Raw genomic sequence first — 25,002 nt, 5'->3', positions numbered from 1 at the left:
TCTATAAACAGAAATGCCTCTTTCATGTTCTTCTTAACCTTCTTTTGCTGCCTTAAAAAAAATCCCAACAAATAAAATCCCCCAATCCAAATAATTCCTGAAAATATCCTGGAAGACCAGAAAAAAAGTTTAAAGTGGAACAGTATGTGTACTATAGTTTGTATTTCAGTTTCTTAGTAGGCAGAGAAAATTGGTGAAAATTACTCTTAATTACTTAAAAGTTTTCCGATCCTGTAAACACTAGTTTTGTTCTAATCCATTTTACAATCTCAGTCTCTCTGTAGTGCTCTTCTAGKGTCTGTCTGTTGTGTTTCCCCCATGTGTAGGCACGTGTAACTTGCCATTGATACGGTTAGTAGGATGAAACGTAGTATTTTTAAAATGGCGATGGTATATCATAGCAGACATCTGTCTTACAAATTTATTTTTCCTAAAAATGATATGCAGTTATTTGCAACATTGCTTTGTGACTAAGGATTAGTTCAAGTTTCTAAAACACTAATACTTTTGAATCTTATATTATCATCAGCAAATAAATCACTGCAGTTTTAGAGCAAAAGAGTTGTTAGTAAGACCAGAATTTATTTTCTTTCATCACACTATATTTCTGGGTTACTCAGCATTTAGGTGTGTAACTCCTAGGTAAAGCAAAGCTGGTATTGCTCCATGAGTAGCTTCAGTTTCATTTTTCTTTTTTTGCTGTTTTCATAAGATTCCTTTGTTTATATATTTGTTTGATGCCCTGCTTGGTTGAGTCTTGCAGTGTAAATAACACAGCAAGAGCTGTCAAAATCATAATATTCTCCTAAGTCTTATTTTATTAGAATGTCATGTATTAAGCTAACATTTTTTCTGTTGTTTTTAAAAGTGAAAACAAAAAATTATGAGCTAAACAGAACATGAATATTTAAAAAATGTATTTTAMCACTTCTCTTTAATATCCTTTCCTTCCAGATTATTTAATCAAGTAACCTTTAGTAGACACCTATATGGAATAAACACTACAGTCTCCTGGAAATCTCATTCTGTCACCCATAAATTTAGAGCTTTGGATCAGGGACACAGATCYCCACTGAGCTATAGAAAATTCTCTCAGTTAAACAAGTGTAGTTACTCTTGAGAATTAAGCAATCTTTCATTTTCCTCAGAGGAGTTCCACTTATCCTAAAATTCTTCAGCCAGAAAAAYGCACACGTTGCAGCTGAGCAGCTTTGCTGAGCAGGTTTACACTTTTGAGCTGAATTACACAGTAATTATATGACAAACTACAAACACATCTTTAAACTGTATTTTCTACCATGGTTTATTATCTCTATCATGGTTTTATTATCTCTGTCCTTGTAAACTTAATAGATGAGGTGCAGTGAAATATAGTAAAAATTTTGGAACCATCTTTAATGTACCTGTTATCTTTTTGGAGATAAATAGACATTATCTATGCTTTRGATATGCTGCTGGTGTCAGTGCCGTAGCAAAGGGTCTAAAGTTGCATAAATCTTCATCCACTTTATTACAGTTAAGACACAAAACATATAATCTGGAGAGACCTTGTCTTTCCTTTCTGTTCCRCTGAAATTGTCAGTTGCTATCCTTGGAACAGATCTGGATCATACTTTACATAAATTTCAGATGTTTACCATGCCACCAGCTTTATTTGTTTATTTTGAATTTGCACTTCTCATTGATGACAGAAATATTTGATTCAAAGGATATCAGAGCAGTATGAGGTTACTCTCTGAATATACAAAATATTAATGCTTTTTAGAAATTTAAATGAAGTTGGATTGACTGAACTTCTAAATGCTATGTACTAGTGATGTAATGCATCTTGTGAAAGCTATGCCTTAGGTGTGTATTATTTATTCCTGAAAAACAGATTAGGTAAAATGGAACCAGAAAGAAATTCTCATGCATGTTTATATTTAAAGTCTTTGCTCACTCCTTTCGCAAGTTTATGTAGCTGAGGTCTTAAAAATAATTTAAAATTTCCTAAGAGAATTTTCAAAATACAGATTATTGTAGAAATCTGTATAAGCTTTGTTTTGCAGAACACAAGATGCCTGCAGCTAGACAAATCTTCACAGACTGAAGTGTAATAAATGAGAGAATCTAACAAAAGAGAAATTAAATGATATTTTGTTTTTATGACTTAGCAAGRAAATTTTATTTCCATTTTGCTCTTTCTTCCTTTTCCATCTCTTCCACCTCTTGAAATTTGAACTCTGAGATATGTTTTTTTAATTCAGATTAAGACCTCCCTATGAATCCAAATATTGTATATTGACCAGAATAATTGTTCTCTTTTAGCATGATGATATTCATCTGTATCATAACAAATTGCTATTTTTTTATTCCAGAAAAGGATATAATTATATCCAAATAGTTTCAATTAAAGGCATGATATTTCTCTACTGAGTTTCAAACAGATGTGATACAAACTACATTAGGTCCATAGAATCACTTAGTGACAGACAAAAATCTACTAATCTCTTGAAATGAAATTGATATGACACTTATTAAATGACTTTTAAACTTGTGGGTTTAGAAGATGCTATCAATCACAAAGGCAAAGAAACTTGCTTTTTTTTGATCTCTCTTTAAAAATAGTATATATTCCAGCATTTTACATGGGAGAAAATCAGATAAAGTTATCCCATTAAATTACTTTGATGCAGATCTACACATTTACTGACAGACTTAATTTTAAAGAGAAAAGAATTGGACAAATCTTTATTATCTAATGACAATTATTTGGATGATGTTTGCACTCTGCTAAAGTTATCTCTAGAGATACAGGGATATGTGTGCTTGAGACAATAAATCCAGGGAGGGAAAAAAGCACTTATATTAAGTATTTAAGTATGTCTAAGATGAGATAACAGATTTTATCTGGGAATGATAGACATGAGAAACAAAAGTGTAGAAATTACAAGTAAAATTCAACCTATTAAGTCTGATTCCTTATAGAAAAATAAGGAAGACCTGTCTCTCACAGACATTTTTCAAAGCATGAAAATTGTTTAAAGGGCATCCTAATTTATCCAGTTCACAAAGCTATCCATGATGGCAGGAAAAGATTTTTTTCTTGAAATGGATGCCTTATTCACTTTCTTCCAGTAGCTGTTCAGAGCCTTTGTCTATTTATATTCATTATTGTTGCTGTAAGAACAGTGCTGGTTTTTATTATTTCATTGGCATGAGAAGCCCTGATTCAGTTTTGCTGTCAATTTTGACCTCTTTCTGTACATCGTCTATTTTCAGTGTCTAAAAGCATCAGTAAACAGAAAGAGAGAAAAACCCCAAAAATGCTTTTGCAACTGAACAAAGTAACAACAAAGTAACAAAACTCACGRTATATGTAATTGCAGTTCATGTCTCTGGCAGGGTAAAACATGCACTGAGAGTTTGTTCAGTTGTTTATTGCATTGTTACGTATTTAAAAAGTTTTCACACACCTGGTGGGAAAGAGATTTGAGAGTATACATAAACAGTCTAATAAAAAATAGAGTCTCAAAATATCTTCCCAGAAAGAGCAGAATAAAATCAATGTTAATTTTAATGCCAATAAGTATTTTTGTCAAAATATTTTGAGAACACAGTAGTTTTCCCATTTTCTTTCTATCTGTATCACTTTAAAGTAAACAGATCATTTTCTACTTTAGCTAACTAACCACTAATCTCTGATTTAAAAGAGAATATATGCATATATAGCTATGCTTTACCAATCCATTTAAGTTAATTATCTTGAAGTGTAAGTTTCATAAACTAATCACTGGTGTCCACCACTATGGACTGTGAGTTTATCTGCTCTGCATAGTCTAGACCTAATTTAATGGATCGCTATCAGAAATGCTTTGTTTACAGAAGGGTATGAAATACTCTCATCAGCTTTCTCTGCTGCTTGCTTCTGTAMAAGGTCTGTGAAATATCCAGTTGTGATGCACAGTTTCTGGTAGGACTTCATTCAGCTCTGGTAGGAGCATGCCATACTCTTTGAAGAATCCTGGAAAATTTCCCTCATCTGATAATAAATGTGGCTCCAGTGAYTGATATTTGGACACACAATTTTTTGCCTGAAGTTGCAGCTTCATAGTAGAACCAAGCAGAAAACAATTGTACCAGCCAATACAGAATCTATTACATGAATAAATTCGTTACACTTCAATGCACAATGCTTTACATTCACAAGAACCACAATCCCAACTGACACCTCTATTATGATCTCAGAAAGGAGCTAGAGACTAAAACACTGCAGAGAGAATAATTTTCTTCAAAATATTTTTCTGTCAGGAAACCATATTCAGAATGGCCTGAAAGGAAAATGCCTGTACAAAGTATGCACCATGTGGCTTAGCTGTGAAATAGTGGGAAATAACCATATAATGAAAGGAAATTAAAAGTTTATTAAAAATTTAACTGAAATAATAGCCAAAATTCCAAATTGTTTTATTGGCTTTAACAATASCTGCTTTTCAAGTCAGTTGAAATCTGCTGATTTTACTTTGTTTCCATCTTCTACTTCTTTGTGTTCAGTCCAGCTCCTATTTTTTACCCTTTAAACACTGGTGTTTTGTGTCTTCTTTGGCTTTTCAAAACAGTCCAGCAGCTGCTAACTGATTATGACAGCTCCAGCTAACWTGGGTAGATTAGTAGAAATTACTCTGTGGATTTACACTGGGAATAATCCAGTGGATTATTTTTTTTATTTTCCTCTCCTCTAGTCAATATATCTAAAACACTAATATGTTAATTTTTTTTCAATTGCATATGTACTCTTAAAAAAAGAAAATKTAACCTCACTGTTAGTGTTTTGCTTGGCTGAATTTTATGCTATCCTAGCAGACATAATTAGGGTTCTTTCCTCCCTATTATCAAGATTTTAGTTATGCATTGCCAGTGAAGCAAGCTTAACATTGCCATTTCTACTGAAGTCTGAGTGAAAGCATAAACTAATAATTTAGGAAACTTCTTGATATTTAAATGAATAAAACAAACTGGAGATTTTATGATTTATTCTGGAAAAAGTAGATGCTAGCTCTGAAACAATAGTCCAAAATATATACACTTCACTTCTTATGAAATCTGGGGATGTCACAGAGGTACCATGGAATATTTTTGGAGTTCTACAAGTTTATGGGTATAGTATACAGTTTGGCAACCASCTTAAACAAAGGTATACTGACTAGTTTTGATTAAGAGGAGACAAATTGCAGTGTTTAAGATTCTTAGAGCAAGAAAGAGAATTGATTTATTTAAAAAGTACTTCCACTGCAATTACTTCTGACAAAAACTATTCCAGTTTTACATTGGGGCCTGGAAATATTTCACAAAAGTTGGAGGAATATCTCAAGAAATCTGTTGCAGGGTATACTCAAGGGAACTAAATRTCTTAGGAAATCTGAAGACAATGTTACCCAGTCATCTAGACTCCAGTATCTTCATCACAGGGATGAGAGATAGCTCCCGATTTGATACCCCTGTTCAAGTCCAATAATGTATAATATAACCCATCACTCCCCAGTTCTATTTATAAAGTAAAAGCTAAACTTCTTTACCATCTGTAACTGCTGAGTGAATGAAACTGTTGAATACTTGTGGTCAAATAACGGTGATAAACACTGCAGGCTCCGTTAGATTCTACCCCTCACATGAAGGATTGAGACTGTTTCTGAYTAGCTTAGAATTTGCAAGTAACATTTTTGGKTTTTTTTCTTTGTTTTGTTTCATACAAACTGCTTCTATACTTTCTATTGTCAGAAAAAAAAAAATACCATTATACTTTTTCATTCTRTAGTGAGATAAACTCTAACCTCTTTTCATATAACATCCCTGTGATTCATGTGTAGGATTATGGTCTATCAGCTATATGTGCTCAAGCGGAATTAGCGCTGTGCTTAATACTTAATTACTAATGGACTGCAACCCAGATGAATCTGTCATAAATATGGAGCAATTCTGAGCTGATGTTTGCAATTAATTCACTGTAATCTGCAGACACAGCTGAAAAATCAATAAAAAAAATAATTTTAAAAAACCCTTTGAGCAGGACATAAATCACACTGAGAGATTCATTATCTTTCTATATTTGTCCCTTCATTTTTTGAGGTGTGAAGACTTTTCCACATACTTACTATAAAAGCAACATCAAAAGCAAAAAACCCCAACCCCCAACATTCCCTCTTCCCTGCAATGAGAAAGCATCAGTACTTATAAAGGAAGTACAAATTTAGGTGGTTTTTTTTTTTGAGGTATTAAAAAACACCTGAAGGACAATCCAATCATCATTCACAGACAGCATGGCTTCATAATGGCAACGTCCTGCTTGTCAAACTTAATTTTCTTTTATAAAAATATTAGCCATCTAGTTGATCAAGGGAAGCCAGTTGCTATAATCTTTTTGGATGTTGATGTAATCTTTCAGTAAAGATTTCCATACTGTCTCTCACACTGTCCTTCTGGAATAAATGTCCAGCACGCAGCTGGATGAACACATGGGTGGATGAGCAACTGGCTCACCGTTGGGCACAAAGGGTAACAGGGAATGAATGGAGTGACATCAGACTGGGGACCTGTCACTAGTGGGGCTCCTCAGAGCTCAATCCTCTGTGCTCTTCCACATCTTCATAAATGACTTGGACACAGGGCTGGATGACACATGGAGCAAATTCATGTATTATATAAATACAGGAGGAGCTGCTGACTCCCTCAAAGACAGGGAGGCCCTTCAGAGAGATCTTAACAAATCAGAAGCGTGGGCACTCACCAACCATGTAAATTTCAACAAAGAAAAGTATTGGATTCTGCACCTGGGGGGTAACCCTGGCTGTAGGGACAGACTGAGGAACAAGATGATGGAAAGCAGTGCTGGGAAAGGGACCTGGGGGTCCTGGTGAACGGCAAGTTGAATCTGAGCCAGYAGTGCCCTGGCAGCCAGGAGGGCCAACCCTGTCCTGGGGGCATCAGGCACAGCATCGCCAGCCGGGCAGGGGAGGGAATTGTCCCACTCTGCTCTGACCTGGGGCAGCCTCACCTCAGGTGCTGGGGGCAGTTTTGGGCACCAGAGTATAAGAAAGATATAAAGTTGTTAGAGACCATCCAAAAGAGGGTTATGAAGATGGTGMAGACACCTTACAAGGAGCCACTGAGGTCACTTGGTCAGTTCAGMCTGGAGGAGACTGAGGGGAGACCTCACTGCAGTTACAAATTCCTTGAGCGGAGGAGAAGTGGCAGACACTGATCTCTGTCGTTATCAGTGACAGAACATGAGGGAATGGCTTGAAGTTGTGTCAGGGGAGGTTTAGGTTSAATATTAGAAAAAGTTCTTCATTCAAAGGGTAGTTGAGCATTGGAATAGACTCCCCARGGAAGCGTTAATGGTCCTGAGCCTGACAAAGGTCAAGAGATGTTTGGACAATGCTCTCAGCACATGATGTGATTCTTTAGGCTGTCCTGTGAAGGGGCAGCAGTATGACTTCAATGGTCACTATGAGTGAGTTCCTTCTAACTCACAATATTTTATTATCTTATGATTCTATAGCTCCAAGGAAAATTTTACTCCTTAGGAAAAGCTCAAGTTCCRAAAATAATTCCTCTAAATATCAGTGACAGTGACTCATGCCATTGACATGGAATAAAAGACAAGATTCTGTAACTAGTTAATCAGTAAATAATTTTCTTTCCCAGTGACAAGTAGAAGCATTATCATTTACTGCTGAGTTGTATTTTATACTTCTGTTATGCTTCATGCATTATGAAGATGACCAATATATTGTAAAATAGTTAGCCCATTTCTTCTGAAGTATATTTAGAYATGAAAAACATGAATTAACACAATAATGGTTTTTATTTCTGTTTTTAGCATTCGTTTCAGTTTTATGTTATGTTGAACTTCTGTTAAAGACATGAAAATGCATTCTTTGTTCTTTTCAATTCACTGCATTGAATTAAATTTGGTTCTGTATCACAGATCTTCTAATATCACTAAGTAAAACTAAAAATTTATATGTCCATTTGTGAGGGAAACATGTATGATATGAACAGATAAGTTCATACATAAGATTTTTTTCCCCATTGTTTGGGATAAGGTTCCCTTTGTATGACACAGAAGGTTAAATGGATCTTTCACATGACTGCTGTATTTTTTCTTTCAATATGACTTTCTCTTGACAGCTGCTAAAAAGACAAGTAGTCACAAGTTATTTGTTTCTGCTTCATGCTGAGCTCTACATTATTTAGGTGATCATTTGCATGCAGAGCAAGGAGAACTTTGTTCTTTTCCCCATTTGAAAATAACATAATATAAATTAACAGAGCTTCATCTCATTTTACTCTTACTGTTCAAGTTTAACCTTTGAGAGTCTATGACTTGTAAAATAAACTTTACATGAGTCACACAGAAAGCCTCTGGAAACCTGAGTAATTCACTTTTTATGAAAGCAGCACTACTATTTAATATATATGGCTAAATAATATTTTATTTTGTATAGGCAGGTRTAAAATAAAACATCCATAAAAGTATCCAGAATCCAGCAATGTGTTGCTACACAAAGCAGAATTATATGAAGCATTTCATTTTCATTAATGCAGTGGTACTATCAAGATAATCAGTTCTAGTTACTATTTCATGTGCCTGAATAATTCTGTAAGAGAAAAGTAACTCAGCGAAAGATATGAAGAAAAGAAATCAGTATTTTCTCTTAAAGCCAATTCTTAAATATAGAAATGCTCAATCAGCATTTTACTTGAGTTCCTGTTGATAAGCAAARGTGGTTCAGTTTTTCTGTTTCTTTGTTGATTTTTTTTCTTGCCATTACTTGTGGCAATTAACCAGCCATGTGCTTAGTGGGGGCTTATCTTTTTAATCAGTCACCATTTGAACCTAAACCTTAGTCATWTATAATGAATTTTTATAGTGCTTCAGCAAATATCAGTCTTATGAAAGAGCTTAAAATTCCAAGTCACTGACTTTTTCCATGTATTCAACTCTCATTATCAGTTCTGGATATTTTTGGAGATGTTTGTGAGATATCATGAGATCTGAAGACATTTAACATCTTTTGGGACTGTGCTTTTAGTTTCTAAATTAAAGCAATGCTGCATTCATTACTATTGCTTAGAAATTTTTTTTTTTAGTATCTCCAAAAATAAGTTATTTTTTGAATGAGATGGATATAAATTGAAGGGAGATGAGGGGAAGTCATGTTGTTTTTGTCTTCTGTAGCAAGAGCACTTCTTTCCTACCTGGAGTCCATTCCTGATGTGAAAAGACATTATTAAATCCTTATCACCAGGAAATAAAAWGAAAGGGAGGAACAGCTGAGGTGAGCTAATAATGTCTGCTAGCTCCCCTGTTCCCTAAGAGTTCCTGCAATCCCATCAGTTTCGCAGGAATATCAAGGAAGTCATGGTGACTTTCGAGCCTTGATTCAGATTTTTTAGTCATCTTTAGGAGAGCTGACATCCTAATTGCTCCATAAATTGTTTCAGCTCAGAGTTTTTTAAGCACTGTCATATTTTAYTGAAAAAAAAATTAAAGGTATGTAATTTGACACAGTGACAGATTAATACCTTAGCATTAGATTGGCAGAACAATTAGACGGCTTAAATGTTTCCTACATCTTAATGTCTGTGCTACTTCAGGAAGCCRCAGTAAGTCCCGCTTTTCTGAAGGATATGTTGCCATTTCAGTGATAGAAGTAAATCAGGCTATCAAAGGATTTAACAGGATTACAAGCAGTCTTGCAGCAATTACGTTTAAATCTAGAAAATTAAAATCTGGGGAATTTAGATTCAGCGTGGTGTATTTAGTATGGTACTCACCACTGGTATCCCATAAGCCGATACTTCTTAGTTCTCATTATATGTAYGCAATTGGTTTGTGAAAGAAAATGAAATAATGCAGTCTGAACTAAGGGATAAACACAACTCAAACAAGTGAAAACAGTGTTTCCAATGGCCTTTCCTTTATTTTTATAATGTAATCAAATTGATATTTGCCTAGAATTAAGCCTGTTGAATTTTATTTCACTTAAATAAAATTTTGTATGCACTTTATGTTATTGTTCTCCACTGACCACCASAACAATATGATTTTGGCCCATTGGAGTACCACTATTTTTTTTTAGTGTAAAGAAAAGCCAAAAACTGATAGATCTGTTTTTAATATAAACAGTTTTTAAGGTAGTTGTGAAATAACGGGTGATTACTTGAGGAACACAGATACAATTAACTGAGCTGGTAAAATCACTAATTTAGGCAAGAAATATTTTTATCAAGTTATTCCATAATTAGGGAAACAGTTAAAGAGTATTGTACCTTAACCTCCTGGAGGTGACTCTGATAGAAATAATTGTGCAATCCCAATCAGAAATATTACTCCTTGGGTGATATTTATTTATTACTATGGCAATATTTCTTTGGGTACATGTCTGAGTCATGTTAAACAGCTATATAGACTGGTATAGTATGTTTAATAAGCATATAAATCCCCATTAAAGCTTGATACATTCATTATCCTTTTTGAAAGTTCCTCCCTAAAGCAGAGACAGTTTTATTCAAGAGAAGCAAAACTAAAATGTCATAAAAGTTTTAAAAACCTTTGAAATTTTGATTCTTACACCACTTTCAGGTTTAATGGACTTCAGAGGCACAAAATATTTTGCACCACTACAGGTAGAAGTAATATTCAGTCTTTAATTTTGGGAAGAAACTAGTTATAAAGTACGATTGATATGCTTGGTCTCAGGCAAAAAGATTTTATAAATGCTAAGTTATCAAGTCAGAACTTGAGAGTGGGCAGGACATTTTTAGCCTTCTGAGCTTTTTGTTTCTGTATTCTTTTGATTAACACCTGATATAAGCGGTCCAACTATTCTTGGATTTTGCTTGTAATTTTATTACCATAAAACTTTAAGAAGGATTCTAAAATGGATTTTTTGTTGAACTGAAGCCCRCCATCTGAAGTTGATTTATTACTGACTTAGTCAAGAATCTCAACCCAGAAGCAGTTAGGAATTGGACTGAGGCCAAAGCACATGAGAGTTAGCAATCACATTAATAGAACTGCAGAGCTGAAGGGAAAATTTAGAGGTCACTTAGTGCACTTTCTTTCCCAAGGTATGATTAGCTACGTTTATGTTATCCTGGGGAAAAAAAAAATATAGACATTTGTAAAACTCATTCCTTCCATCACTACTTCATTCATCCTCAAAGTTTTTTCTAATTTCTAACATGATTTGTCATTGCTGCAATCAAGACATYTCTTTTGATCTTTTTCACTAGGGGCATGCAAAACAAATTGTTTCCAYTTTTGGGTTTCTTTCGTGCCTTTTAGCTACATTACAGGGCTGTTTTCTCCCAAATCTTATTTCTGTTCTCACTAATTCACTTTCATTCATTTAGCATGAACTTTTTTTCAGATGTTAAAGAATTATTTAACTGTTTCTATTTTCCTATGGCAATGCTTTCTTTGCTTTATTTCTATTAGTTTAAATAGTAGAGGACTATTTAGCAATGCATGTTTGTTTTGAAAATGTCACTCTGGTCTCAGAACTGTAACGTATTTGGACTTTGGACATGATACAGCAGTTTGTCTCACTGGTTTTAGTGATTGTTGAAGGGACACTTGTCCATCATTTTTCAAGTAAAGTATTAAAAATTCTCATTTTCATTCTATATTCATTTTCATTTGCAAAAAAAAAACAAAAAAAAAAAACAAAAAAAACCAGGATTCATTATTTTATATTATTCTGTCCTACTTTGTCACACCATATTTTTAATTCTATCCATGTACATATAAACCTTTCTGTGCTTTCAAGTATCTTACAAGCACTGAAAAGAATTTCAGAATTGGGCATGATATACATGCAATTATTCTAGTCCAAAAGCAATTAATATATTCATTAGTTCAGTGCAGTTGGCGTATCTCAAGCAGTGGATTTGTGTTTGACTTTATTCAGTAGGACTGTTTTAGAGATGGCATGCACTATCTCTGCAGTACACGATAATGCCACATTCAGAATGACAGCAGTCCAAGCCTTGGGGCACTAAATGCTTCTTGAGATATGTTCAATTGCTGTTTAACTGTATTTAGCCTCAGGTGCAGAGAAAGAAATTGCTGATGCCTTCAAACATGCTTAAGTATTTTTGTGGTGTCTTGGCATGTCGGAATATGCCACAGCACAAACTGGGGTGTGGTTCCTGAATTACTGCAATTAGGAGGCAAGAATTCAAACAACAGTACAGTTGTAACTGTGTATCACTGCAGAGTTGCTTTCTTTTTCCCCCTTAAACAATGATTTTCTACAATATGTACCCTCTCAGCTGTTTTCTGCATTACTGTTCTCTGATGATGTAGTCAATACTTGTTATGCTTTAAGAGTTCTGTTGTGTCCCTGATCACACAGCTCATAAAACACGCAACCTTTTAATATAAAACCTATATATGATGGTGTKTCACTTGAATTTTGGATGGTCCTCTGAATGTAACATATTGGTGTAGAGAATGCAGGAACAAATGGGGCTCATCCAAACCATAGTTTCTTTCTTTACTATATAATCAACCATTCCTATTCTTTTTTCCTTTTCTCATAGTAGCTGGAACTACTGCACATGCCCTTTTTATAGGTCCTCAATAAATGGAATAATACAGGGATATTAAAAGCCCATCAATGTGGAAAGCAAAATCTGCCTTTAGTCACTGATTTGTCATAGATACTCCTTAGAACTCATCTGYCAATGACTCCTGAGATCCTGTGGGTCAAGCTGCACGGTTCATAGAAGTACTGCTGCACTGCTGGGGTACTGTATGGCTACTGTGGGTTTGTACTCCTCCAAGAAAAAGATCTACAGCTAGGACTGCATCTTAAGTTTGTTCTTACCATCAACTTTGTGTGTCGTTTACAAAGATGAAAAAGCAAAAAGTTCTTTGCATTGCTCTCCAGTGTCTGTGCTAGGACCATGTCATGAGTAGACAATAATGCTGTGTGCCTATAAAATATATTGTACAAAAATGGTTGTCAAAAAATGTGTGGAGTRTAGTCAGTGGATTCTGGACAACATTTCTCAAAAAAGAAGGAAAGAACATAACTTGTAACATGTAGAATCATAGAATGGTTAGGAATGGAAGAGATCTTAAAAATCACCTGGTTCAAATCCCCAGGTGTGCTTGTTGACTACTGAGTTAATAATACTGTCTATGTCCTTGATTAAATGAATTAACRTCTTTTGATTAGGAATGGGAGGAGAGAAAATAGTGGAAAACTGCTTGGTTGGAATATTTGAGTTGTTAGTTTCTTTGGCATTAAACTGGAGATAGAACAACCTTTTTCTCCTGTGCACCTTGCAGGGGTAGGTGCCTTCCCTTTTTGATAGTAAGAAACCCTACCAGGCCTAAGGGAAGAGTCAGCTACAATCAGCAGAAACATTAGCATACACATAAATATCTCCATTCATTCACATCTGTTTGTACAAAGTTTTATGGAAAACATAAAAGATATCACTGTCTCAGAAACTAGCTGCAAATATTTAAGGATTTGTTGGATGAATAGTCACTAAACTAAAAAAAAAAATCAACTTTTATCAGCTAGCTTTTAAAAATTTGTGGTRGGAGCTTCTATCAGATACAGTGAGAAAGCAGATTTTCAGACATTTTGAACAAGTGTTCTCCAGTGTTTTTGCAAGCTGAAGTTTGAGCAGTGGCAAGTAAATTCCGCATAAAAAATGTTCATTTTTGAAGTCTCCATTTACATATATACCTAAAATCTTTTCTAAATATCTACATTTCAKGGTATGGATTTACAATAGGTCTGTCAAGAAGTAAGTTCTGATCTAGAGACACTRTGTGAAGATATGTTTGAAAATAACTAAGATGACATCTTCTGATGATCTTTTTGTGCAGATAAAAGATTGAATTTGACTAGTCTATATAAACTGTTAGAACCGAATYCCAAATCTACAGCTTTCTATATTGGAAGAAGTATCACACATCTTTCTCACTAATTACCATTGGGATAAAATTTTTGGTTAATAAGTGGCATTTTAAGCACTAAATTAACTTGGTTTCCAGATATGTAATTGTGGTAGGAATCTGTTATACTGCTCCTTGATGATTTGCCAATTGTCCTGTCAAACTCTTTGCTGCGTCGTATTGCATTAGTCTTGACAGCTCTCGGTGGGGTCATTACTGGAATGTTTAGTTTTTAAACTTAGAAGCACTTTAAAAAGCATTTTGCTTAGAGATAGATATGTTTCAATGCAAATTATACTAGAGGACAAGAGTAAGTTATTTTTATTTTCATATTTAGAGATAGTTCAAAACTCCATGGGCCAAGTAATTTAAAATGCTGAGCATRGAGTCACTACTCTGCCAAAGAGGATTGATCTGTTTCAGTGAATTAGTAAAAATGCAGTTACTTTGCAGCTATAGCAGTGTGGCAGTTTGTCCAAAAGGAACTTTAGATGGATGTTATCAGATGCAGTATATAGAAAGCACTCCATTTTCTCTTAACTGACTAGTTTAGGTAGTGGTAATAGTTTAATCCAGACTGTACTAGTTGTTTTATTCATCTTCTGATATAACATACACACTCATRCATAAAATGTTCCCTCCTTCCACTTCTCTGTCCCCCAAAATGCTGGAGCAATGTCAATCTTTTAAACAGAAGAGCAATTAAAACTCAACAGGTTTCAAACCATGTTAGATTAAATCCGTGCTTACATGCTGTACTGATTCAAGCTCTAAGAACAGATGTGAGAAAGCAATGGAGTAGAAGGCTGCATTAACTGTAAGTGTCAAATATTAATTGAAGGTGTTTTAGAGAAAAATATATGACACTAGGTTTGACAGCTGAGGGAGATGAGGCTGCTGCTAATGCTCCATGCCCCCAAGTCCAAACAGTAGGAAAGATGAAGGTATATTCCCAGTAGGAGCATACACAGAGCACACACACACACACCAAATATACACTGCGTTGTCCACACAGATCACAGACACTCAAAGCCTTCACATGAACACAAACAGCACCAGTGGCCTCATTCTGTCATTTTCTCTGGCTGGACAGGGTATAAGTCCACTAGTGAGAGAGGACACTCCCATATCTATACATGTACGTGTAGTAGAGAGCCCATTCCCAGAAAAGAGTTAGAAAGGAATTTAATAAAACAGGAYAGATTGTGTTCATCTCACACAGGACATAACCAGACAAACCTTTTAGCCAGCAAACTATTTACATGTGACTGGCCCTTTTATCCCCTTATATGGCTATTTTTCCACTCTTGCTCCTCCACAAATCACCTAAACTCCTGACTTGTCTTCCGTTTAGTTTCTCCCCTAAACATCACCTAAGCCCTGTGCTATCCGACACTCCTTTTCCCTGTTTCCTTTAATTGTTCTGTATRCCTAGACAGCAATCCCCAGTATACACAAAGATGGTTATTCTTCCTGAATCCTTATTTTGAGTTCCTATTTGCCACTTTACACCCCTGTGTTCCTCAGGGCTCGGAGAGATGGATCTTTGAGGGTCTGATTGCCCCATGGTGATCCTGGGAGTGATCTGCCAGGGTATAATTYGGGATAACATTACTCCACTGTCTCTCTGAGCTCTTCTGTGCATGTGAAGATGAAGTTTATCACATAACCCAACAGGGCAAGTCAGCAACACACTGACTTGGAGGGCTTTGCTTCTTGTTAAAGGTACAAGGCTGAATTGTAAAGTCCTCATGCTTTAAAATAAGGAGTTCTGGTATTTATCTAGAAGTGAATAGGAGAAGTGCTGCAATACAAAATGGTTCATTTTTAGGTGCCTGGTTCGAGGACCACCAGTAAGGGAAGGATTTTTATGAACCCATGTATTGCTCACTTGAGATTTGTTTGAGCTTAAAAGTCACCATCAGATAGAAGATACTTGTKGCTTCAGTCTGAAAAACTTTGAAACTCAAACAACAAAAGAAACTTTTTTAAGTAAACATAAATTCCTATGCCTGTTAAATAAAGGTCAGACATATTGCCTTGATCAGCAGTTGCTAATATTATGTCAGAGTAATAATTAAATACTTGCAGCAACCATAGTGTTTAATGGCCCATTTTGGAAATAAGGTKCTTGTTTGAATAGTTTACGGAGATTAAAGGGAATTGGCCCTGTTGTAGAAATATTGAAAATTCTACTTAAAAATCAAAGCACATTGGGGCAGCTGAGCAGTTAATTATGCTTCTTACCTTTGGGGAGTGTCAGAATAATGCTGATTTAGCTGACAAAGAGGATTTTCCTGTTACCATCCCCATCTTCTGTGTGTGTCTGCAGAACACAGACATCTGAAAACTGATAGGCTGATTCCACAGTATTGCATTCTTCACTGGGAAAAGAAAAGAAAAAGTGGGAATTGCATCTAAGTGCAAAAGCCTTAAAAATAAATTGGGGGGGAAAAAATAATTAAAAAAACCACTCAGTTTCCTTGTCCCATCCTCACCCAGCTACAGGGTTAGCTACTTAGTTRTCTAGACACCAATACTGTTTTCTCTTTAAAATCAGTGATATTTCATTGAAATACAAAATTTTATACAATATTAAGAATACATTTAGTAGAGTCTATAAAATGTTGACACCTGTTAATAGCAAGTAGTGTACACATTCTTTACAATACTGCAACAATTCTTATTAAATTAATGTTTAAAGGCATGAAAAAGACAGGACAGGATGAAGATAAATCTGACTTTCAAGAGCTTGTGCAGTTCTATCAGAATTAAATCYACAGAAGTTGAAATGAAATATGCTTTCTCTGCAGGCACCTGTTGTAAACATTTTAAATTAAAATGGTTTATTATGGAAGAGCAAAGAAATTTTGGTCATAGGTTTTTTTTAGGGTTTTTTTGTTTGTTTTATTTTTTTTATCTTCAGCTGTGGTTTTTTAATCAATTTATTAAAAATTCACAATTGTAATTGTCATTGTTTGAGAGGGTCATCTATCAGCCAAAATAAAAAAAAAAAAAAATTGACAAAACAAGTAATAAAATGAAGGTTGAGCAAGCCTTTGAAAGAGTTTTTACAAAGCACTTGTTATATTACTGGTAAAAAATACTGTTCACAAGAACTTTGGTGTTGTAGTGGGAAGGTAGAAAAATGCCACAGCTTGTATGAAGTACTTGATGATGCTTCCATCTTGAAGTTCTTTGCTCCCTTCTAAGATAATCAATTTTTTAATCAAAAAAACCCTAAATGTTTCATCAAATAAGTCATATCATGAAAGTCATATCAAGCATACTAGAAAAATTTATTTGTTGATTTAYGTTCTTTGTCAACTTTGTTTGAATATCATGTTGTTACTTTGTAGGCAGTTTCAGTTATTCCTTTAGGCCATAAAGTACTCTATAACTGAATAAAAGCAAGGTTTCAGAATCTTACCCATTCCTTAAAACAGTTGAGGTAACTTAAATTCAGTTGTAATGCAAGTATCAAAAYACAAATATTAAATATACCTGCTTTGCTAACAAGTAGGAGTCAATCCTGCAAGCCCTTGAACTTTGCTGGTTTTTAGTGAAAGCTCTTACAAGTACAGAAAGCTTACACAAATTGATCTGGAACAGGACACCTCCTAACACAGCAAATCACATATAAAATATTAGTGCTTCTCTTTAGGCAGCACTCAGATTCATCCTGTGCCCTACCATACACATATACACACAGAACAGCTTTATTTGCACATGTTTGATAAAGTTTACAACCCATAGCAAACGTTTTATGTGCTCCTGCAGTTACTGATTGTACAACCTATGTAACGTATTATGTGGATKAACAACAAGTGCCTAATCCTCAGAAATGCGAGCGGAAGTTTACATTATATGAAACTTCAGTCTCTCAATATCAGATCTGCTCACTTGCAGGACATTAATTATGCTTATAAATATTTGCAGGGTGCAGGGTCTCAGTATCCTTTCACATAAATTCAGAGTATTCTCTACAAAAAAAAATTCAAGGAAAGGTATTTTTAATAATTTCAAGAAAATTGGCAGTATGGAMTTAAGTGCTTGTTTGACTCTTTCAGACATCAAAATTAATTCAGTACCTAATGCCAAAAGCTTCTGGAATTGATTTACAAGCACAGGAAGAGGATTAATAGCCTTTTTTTTTTTCCAGTTATTAAGGTTGAAAATAACTGTACAGATCTGCTTGTTGCCTATGGGCACATGCAATATGAAAAATTCATTACTGAGGAGCTGATTGCAACATTTCTATAAAGACCTTTAAAAATACCTTTCRTGAATTTAAGGATTCTCGGTTTCAATGGAAATCATCATAATATTAATTTGTAAAGGCAACTCTCTTTTCTTTTCAGATTCACGACCTCTACCAGATGTAGCCCTAACAGGGAAGTGTACCCGAGAATGTGATGAATATGGCCACTCAGACTCCTGCTGGATGCCAGTCCGCACTTCTCCGGAGAGAAAGCCGAAGAGCCAGCCAAAACTCTCCACTTTCATGCCTGTTGATGAACGGGGCAGTCAGGAAAAGCTGGCCAATGGAGAAGCCTCCCTCATGGGTGATCGCAACAGAAACCTCCTTAACAAAAAGTTGACCTCATCCTATGAGACCTTCAGTGCAGCCAGTTTCAGCAAAAATGAAGAAGGCAATCCAGAGGATATCCCCCTTACACAGACAGGGGAATACAAGCCATCTCCTGTCAATACTCTAACTAGAAGAGAAGTTTACCTGTAGGTTAAAAAGCAGCAACAAAGTTCTTTCGTAATATAAGAAAGAAATGGGGCAAAAGTCTTAAAATCACAACAATTTTAAGAAAAAAATGATAAACAAAAAAGGGGGCCACCAAAGAGACAAAAGATCTGCCTGCCACTTCTGCCTCCATAGCAGGCATGTAATTATACTGTCTGCCTGACTATACTGTACAATGTAGAAAACATTGTTGTTACTTGCATGTCTAATTCCCCCTCGCTGATTTTTATTTTCCTAGAGCTATGGTTGCAAATTCCTCCCATAGTAGCAAGCTTGATTAAAAAGAACACAACACACTGTTGTTTCCCCTCTGCAGAAGCATGAATTAAGCCACTCATTTTGTTTGTTTGTCATCTGGCTTGTTGAGGATAACAGGTCAGGGAAAATGTATTCAAAACATATCATCTGAATATTGCTGATCCCCACCAGGGACAATCCTTCAGAAACCATAACGATATAGGATAAATATAAAGGAATAATCATTAATAGGCACTTTGTGAAGACCACAGCTTTAATATTCTCACCTCTCATCTGAGGCTGGAAGCAATGGAAATACGTTCAGCCTGAGACTGCAGTCAAAAACATGGAATACCTTCCTGTGAATCATGAACTCTSGTTCTGTTTTATCCATTGAACAAAAGTGTCTTGCTGTGTCTCTTTCTCTCCTCTYGTTCTCTGTAACGATTATTTCAATGTAAACACAATTACTGACACTTATACCGTAGGATAGTAATGATAAACTGATGAAATCATTATTTTGGGCAAGACTAACATCTAGCTGGGAAGATTGTAATAACAAAAAGGCCAAAGATCACACAATGGATCAGGGGAACTGCTRAGTATTGGGGCTTGACTTAGAAAATTAATGTATTCACAAATAAACACATGTACTTATGACACACCTTCAGTTACGTTTTGCACAGCAGCACAGTTCACAAGCCCAGACAACAATTTTATTTTTCCAATGTGGTTCAGATGAATGCCCAAAGGAACTGATGTGCATTTTTTTGTAATGACATGATAYGTTGCAGCAAGTGCTGCATATGATATGCTGCATATGCCAGTTCCAGGGAATATTTAAGATCAAAATTTAAAAAAAAAAATAGTAGAAGAGAAGGCTGTGTTAATGGGAATGCTTGATGGGAGGGRAAAGGTGGACAATGGGATAATGCAGAAACAAGAGAACATTACAACTTGGATACAAAAGCTTATTTTCAGATTGCAAGGCATGGTTGCTAAGTTTTTGGCCATCAGTGTTGCAGATTATCAACTGCTTCAATTATGTCAAAGATGATGATATGAAAGCTTTCTTGAAACCAAGTGCATTAAAACCAAGAGAAGTGCAATACTAAATGATGTCAAGACTCAGAACATTTAGCATAAGTAAAAAATGGTCTGACAAAYAGTGGTATGACACCTAGCAGGTCAAGATGAGTCAAAAGGAGTCCAAGCTACTGTGATATGCAAGAGCTGTAACAATTCTCATGGTGAATGCTTCTTGAAAGGAAGAGGAAATGAAACAGGTTTTTGTGCAATAAAAGCAACAAAACATGCAGAACATCAACCAACTGTTTTGTAGTTGATGCTGTAGTAATAATCACAGACCAAGCTCAGACAAAAAGCGACAATCAAACGACACAGCAAGGACAGCTCAAGGAGGGGGAAAGCATTCAGATCCCTGGCTGTTTAACTGGTGTGAAGGCATGGCTAGATGGCTCTCTAGTGTACTGTAGTCATAATGTAGGTTTGGGTAGTTTCTTGCTTTGAAGAATTGCATAGAAATAACCTTAAAAAGCCTAAGGTAGAGGTTGGTAAATCAAAGCAACTCATCACATTTATCTTTTGAATTCACTTCTCCATTTAGTGGGGTGTGCCATTACTGGCCTTTTCATTCTCCTCTCTCGAGTTTACTTTCTTCAAGTAACATTAGTTTGTGTATAGCAGTTATGATGAATGGGCACATTTTAGAAAGAAAATATTAAAATCAAAGATTAATAATGATTGAACATTTTTTTATGTTTAATTATTTAAGTAATATGGAGAGATGCAAGCTAGTACTTTGTTATGAGACTGCRTATAGCAGTTACTGCTTTGTATAATCTGTAAGTACCTGTTTAAAAATGCTTCTAAAAATGCTTATGTAATGTATACACATTTTTCTTGCACGTTTCAACAGAATACACAATTGCATAACACAAATGTTCAACAGAATTTCCTTTAATAAGATTTTATTTAATATTACACACAAGAAAATAAATTAGGTAGCTGGGTTCCATATATCTTTAGACACTTTTTCTACAAGRCTAATAATACAGGTCGTAGTAGACCTTCAGATTAAATGGATCAGCAGTCACTCACCAATTTTTGCACCACATAAGACAGTCATGAAATAATTTTCTTGTGTGCATCTCCTTAGATCTAAAATGAGTGTGAAAGAATTTTTTAAAAAATTCTATCTACTGTAAGTACTCACAGTAATTCTAGTGGAACTAGCCACTATTAATATGCTGATTACTCTTCTGACCTGGCATGACATGCAAATATATTTTGTGTTTGTATTTTTCCTCTTTATTTGAAATAGGTTAAATCTGGTGCCACTCCATAAATAAGAGTTCTTTTGTATAAAAAATAAACAAATAAAGCTATAAAAAATAATTAGGGTGAATGCAAAATATGCAACTGTGCCTTTTATACTTATTATTATGGTAAAGTGGTAGATGGGTTTGGACACTGAGGGGTAAGGGGCTATTCCCAACTTTTTTGAACCTGTATATTTACCTGTGTTTATTTTCTGAGAAATTATAAATAATATATTTAAAAACAAGCCTTTTGCCAAACTCAGTTAATGGACCAGTCTTAAGCATTATTAACACAAGGCTGTGATTTAAGTAAGTCTTGAGGATTTTTTTATTACTATTTGTGTGGGGTTTGGGGTTGTTTTAATTTGTTTTTAATTCTGCTGCCTGGAAAGGTTTGATCAGTCTATATGATAGTTATTTAGCAAGGTGTCACCAGTTCATGTTGCCAGGAAAATTGACAATTAATTTTTTAATAGCTTTTAGCCTTCATCCCATTTTAGTTGTACAGTATAGAAATCATCTTTTTTTTTCTTTCCTTCCATGAGAAACTCAAATGAGCTTTGCATGTATTTTACATTAGGGCACCTTAATAGATTGATGCATTAATATATAACTTTATATGTATTAGAAAATTCAATAGCTTTGGTCTAAAATCTAAGGATCATTCCARATCTCAGACCCACTATGTTTTTTGAATATGGTTTCTGACTGGCCTGCTGCCTGAGTTTCAGGAAAAAAAAAAGTTAAACATTATTTTTATGTGGGAGAAGAACTTAAATGGGATTGAAATGTTTGGCTGAAAGGCTACCCTAGATGTTGTCAAGCAGGAAAATCATAAATATGGATAAAGATCTTGCCACAAAGCCAGCCATCACCAAACACTTGTAAGGAAGTTGAACAATAAAATAAGTTTCCTTCTGTCTCATTGGTGATAAATACACAGTGTTTTCTTAAGAAAAGAAGCAGATGAAAAAGCAATAGGAATGAAAGTCCATCAGTGAAGTTGTGTTCCTGACTGAAAGTGCATAAACACTAGGAAGAAGACAACATTCACCAGCTACCTGGGGTATGCTTTCAGACAACTTTTTCCTAAATTCTAAAGCACTTGCATTCAGTGTGGTACGATCTGTTTGTAATATTAATCATTGACTATTGTTCTGCAACTTGGATGTTGATAGTGAAGCAGAGAACAATTTATCATTGTTTATTATGAGTCACTATGCACGCAACTATGCTAAACATGGCAAAATGTATTAAACGCTAGTCCACCTCTATTTATGAAATATTTACATAATTTAATTTGCTTTTGTACAGTTTTATGTAAATAAATTGCTTGTCATTTTTGTCTCTGCAAATTAAAATATAACATGTTCAACTGGTTGCCCATTTGCCAGTTTACTTTCTTGGACATTCTATTCTAATTTTACTGGATTAAATCACATGCTAGTTTCAATATTTAACTGGCATTTTGAATGGAAAAGATGACACTTCTGTAGTAACTGGCCACAGATTCAGCTGCAAATGTAGCTGAGGTTTTACCTGTCTACAGAGTGAAATTTGATGGAGGCTGTTTCATTCAGGACATCTGTATTCATGGACAGCTGTATTCATGGCAGAAACACTTGCAACCTGARCAGTTGTTTCTGATTACTGATCAAAAGGCCTTATTTTAAAGATGTGTTCAAAACAGTCMTATAAAGTGGAATAACAAGTCTTTAGCAAAAGTCCATGTATTTCCATTATAGAATGGCAATTTTCTTATTATCAGCAATGTTGTTATTTTTTCCAAGAAGTTTAAAACTATTAATAAATTCTAAAATGTCACTGAAGCATCCATACTGAGAAAAACAACCCAATTAATGCAGAATTTCAGAAAAAWAATTGAAATAAAAGCCTCCAGTTCTGTCTAGCTGTGAATCAAATTATCCATCTCAGCATAACTGCAGATGAAGAACAAACCCTCCTCAAGAAGTAACACCTAAACAGAAAGAGTTTATTCCTTAGCTGTCTTGATCACACATAGCTTTTTTTGTCTTTTAGTTAGTTAGTTWGTTTGTTTGTTTGCTTGCTTKCTTGTTTTTAAAGAGCAGTTTCCAAACCAGCCATTAGGGTGGGATTTGCATCAGTTGTAATATGTGAGAAATGTGTTTGTGGGCAGAGGGATTGAAGGTCACAACTCCTCCCAGCCCCTGCCTCTGTGTTATGCAAAACACAGAATTGCTACAGAGACCTTGCAAACCATCACATACAATTTCCCAGTGAACACCACAGAAAGTGCCATTTGTATCTTTTCACCTTAGTTACAGATTAGGCTTTGGGTTTTGTAAATACAAGCTGGCCACAAYTCTTTTTTTAAAAATAAACTTCACATTGCAAATTTCTTTCTCTGAATGTGCCTTAAGTTAACATTTCCTAGCCTTCTCTAATGAAGGTGTCAAAGAAGATTCTTCCTTCCATAAGCAGAGGTCGGAGTCTGCAATGCCTATGGAGAGAGTTCTGTTTGCCATCTGACCCCGGATGTCCCACACTGCACTTGAACGAGCCACCCCTCTGCCACTTCCAGCAGCAGCAGTATTTTAATGAGTAGCTTCAATCAAGCTTTCAAGTTTATTTTATACCAGTTGTGGTATGCAAGGCATAACCTTATGTTTGTTTATTTTGTCTTTTATCTGCGCTTTCTTGTTTACCCACTGCATCCAGGAAGGTGATTACAGAAAGATAAAATAAATTTTCTGAACCACTAGGAGTGGTAAGAGAGGGTGATATAAGCTAGCAAAAGCTAACAATTTATGCTCCCCTTTAACCCTGGCTTCATTTCTCCCTCCCGCACTGCAGTAAAATGTAAATCTTATGCAGAGACTGAAATTAATAAATGTGACCTAGGCAGAAATAATTTCATGTCTTTATTGAGCCTCCTGAGGGGAGTGTATAGAAGATGCTCATAAATATGCAAATCATCTAGCCTATGCTAAAAAAGAAAGGAACGCTAGCATTAGACAAGTGTATTTCTTAGTAAAATGGTAGGATTGTAGTCAGGCAGTTCATACAGCTCTTTCTTCTAAYGCAAGGGTGGCTGGTTTAAAGACTTAGATCTGCTCACAAGGAAACTGGGGGAGAAAATGCAAAATACCTATGCTGTGTTGGTATCGAATAGCCCTGGGAGAAAAAAAGGGAACAAAGAACAGCAAAAAGCTATAATGTAATTGGTACTGAATTGATAGAAATAAATCCCTTTAGGACTTTCAAACTGATTTAGGGATTTGAAAATAGGGAGATATTAATGCATAATTTCTGGCTATTACAGTATGTAATATCTGGGAAAGGATTCTTTCTAATTAAAAGGCATGTGATTCCATTTAAGGTGGTGTTTCTAAAGATTTAGGTAATGGTTAAAGAATGTTGTTGTTTAGTCTTTCTTCTCTGTAAGCTTACTAAAGCAAATTTCAGTAGGCTTCCACAGCATTCACTGTAGGAGATGACAGTTTTGGAAAGACCAAATAGGCAAGTTATAGTTTTCATATTTCTATTTYAWTTTCAGGATTGCAACCAACTATTTYATGTTCACATTTTAACAATTAATTWWAAAAAAAAAAAMMCCACAGTTTTCAACTGTGCTTTAAAGAAAAATACAGAGGGAATAAAGTAGCCACACTAGCATAGAAGCAGGTTAATACCATGCTTTCTACTCCTGTGGTAAATTT

General features: G+C 35.1%; 1 protein-coding gene across 2 annotated transcripts in view; it reads left to right on the top strand.

Moving 5' to 3' along the window:
• PCDH7 (protocadherin 7) overlaps positions 1-20,861 on the top strand; it is a 265,363-nt gene extending 244,502 nt beyond the window's left edge. For both annotated transcript variants that reach the window (XM_057377421.1, XM_057377420.1), the window contains exon 4: positions 18,328-20,861. In XM_057377421.1, coding sequence (XP_057233404.1) covers positions 18,328-18,707 — 380 coding nt within the window. In that variant the 3' untranslated portion in view covers positions 18,708-20,861. The remainder of the gene's footprint in view (positions 1-18,327) is intronic.
• Positions 20,862-25,002: the final 4,141 nt, after the last annotated feature.

The sequence above is a fragment of the Malurus melanocephalus genome, unplaced genomic scaffold (assembly GCF_030028575.1).
Source record: "Malurus melanocephalus ecotype Western Australia unplaced genomic scaffold, MMel_1.1 scaffold_314, whole genome shotgun sequence".
Taxonomy (NCBI): Eukaryota; Metazoa; Chordata; class Aves; order Passeriformes; family Maluridae; genus Malurus; species Malurus melanocephalus.
This window is presented reverse-complemented; position numbering and strand designations above follow the sequence as displayed.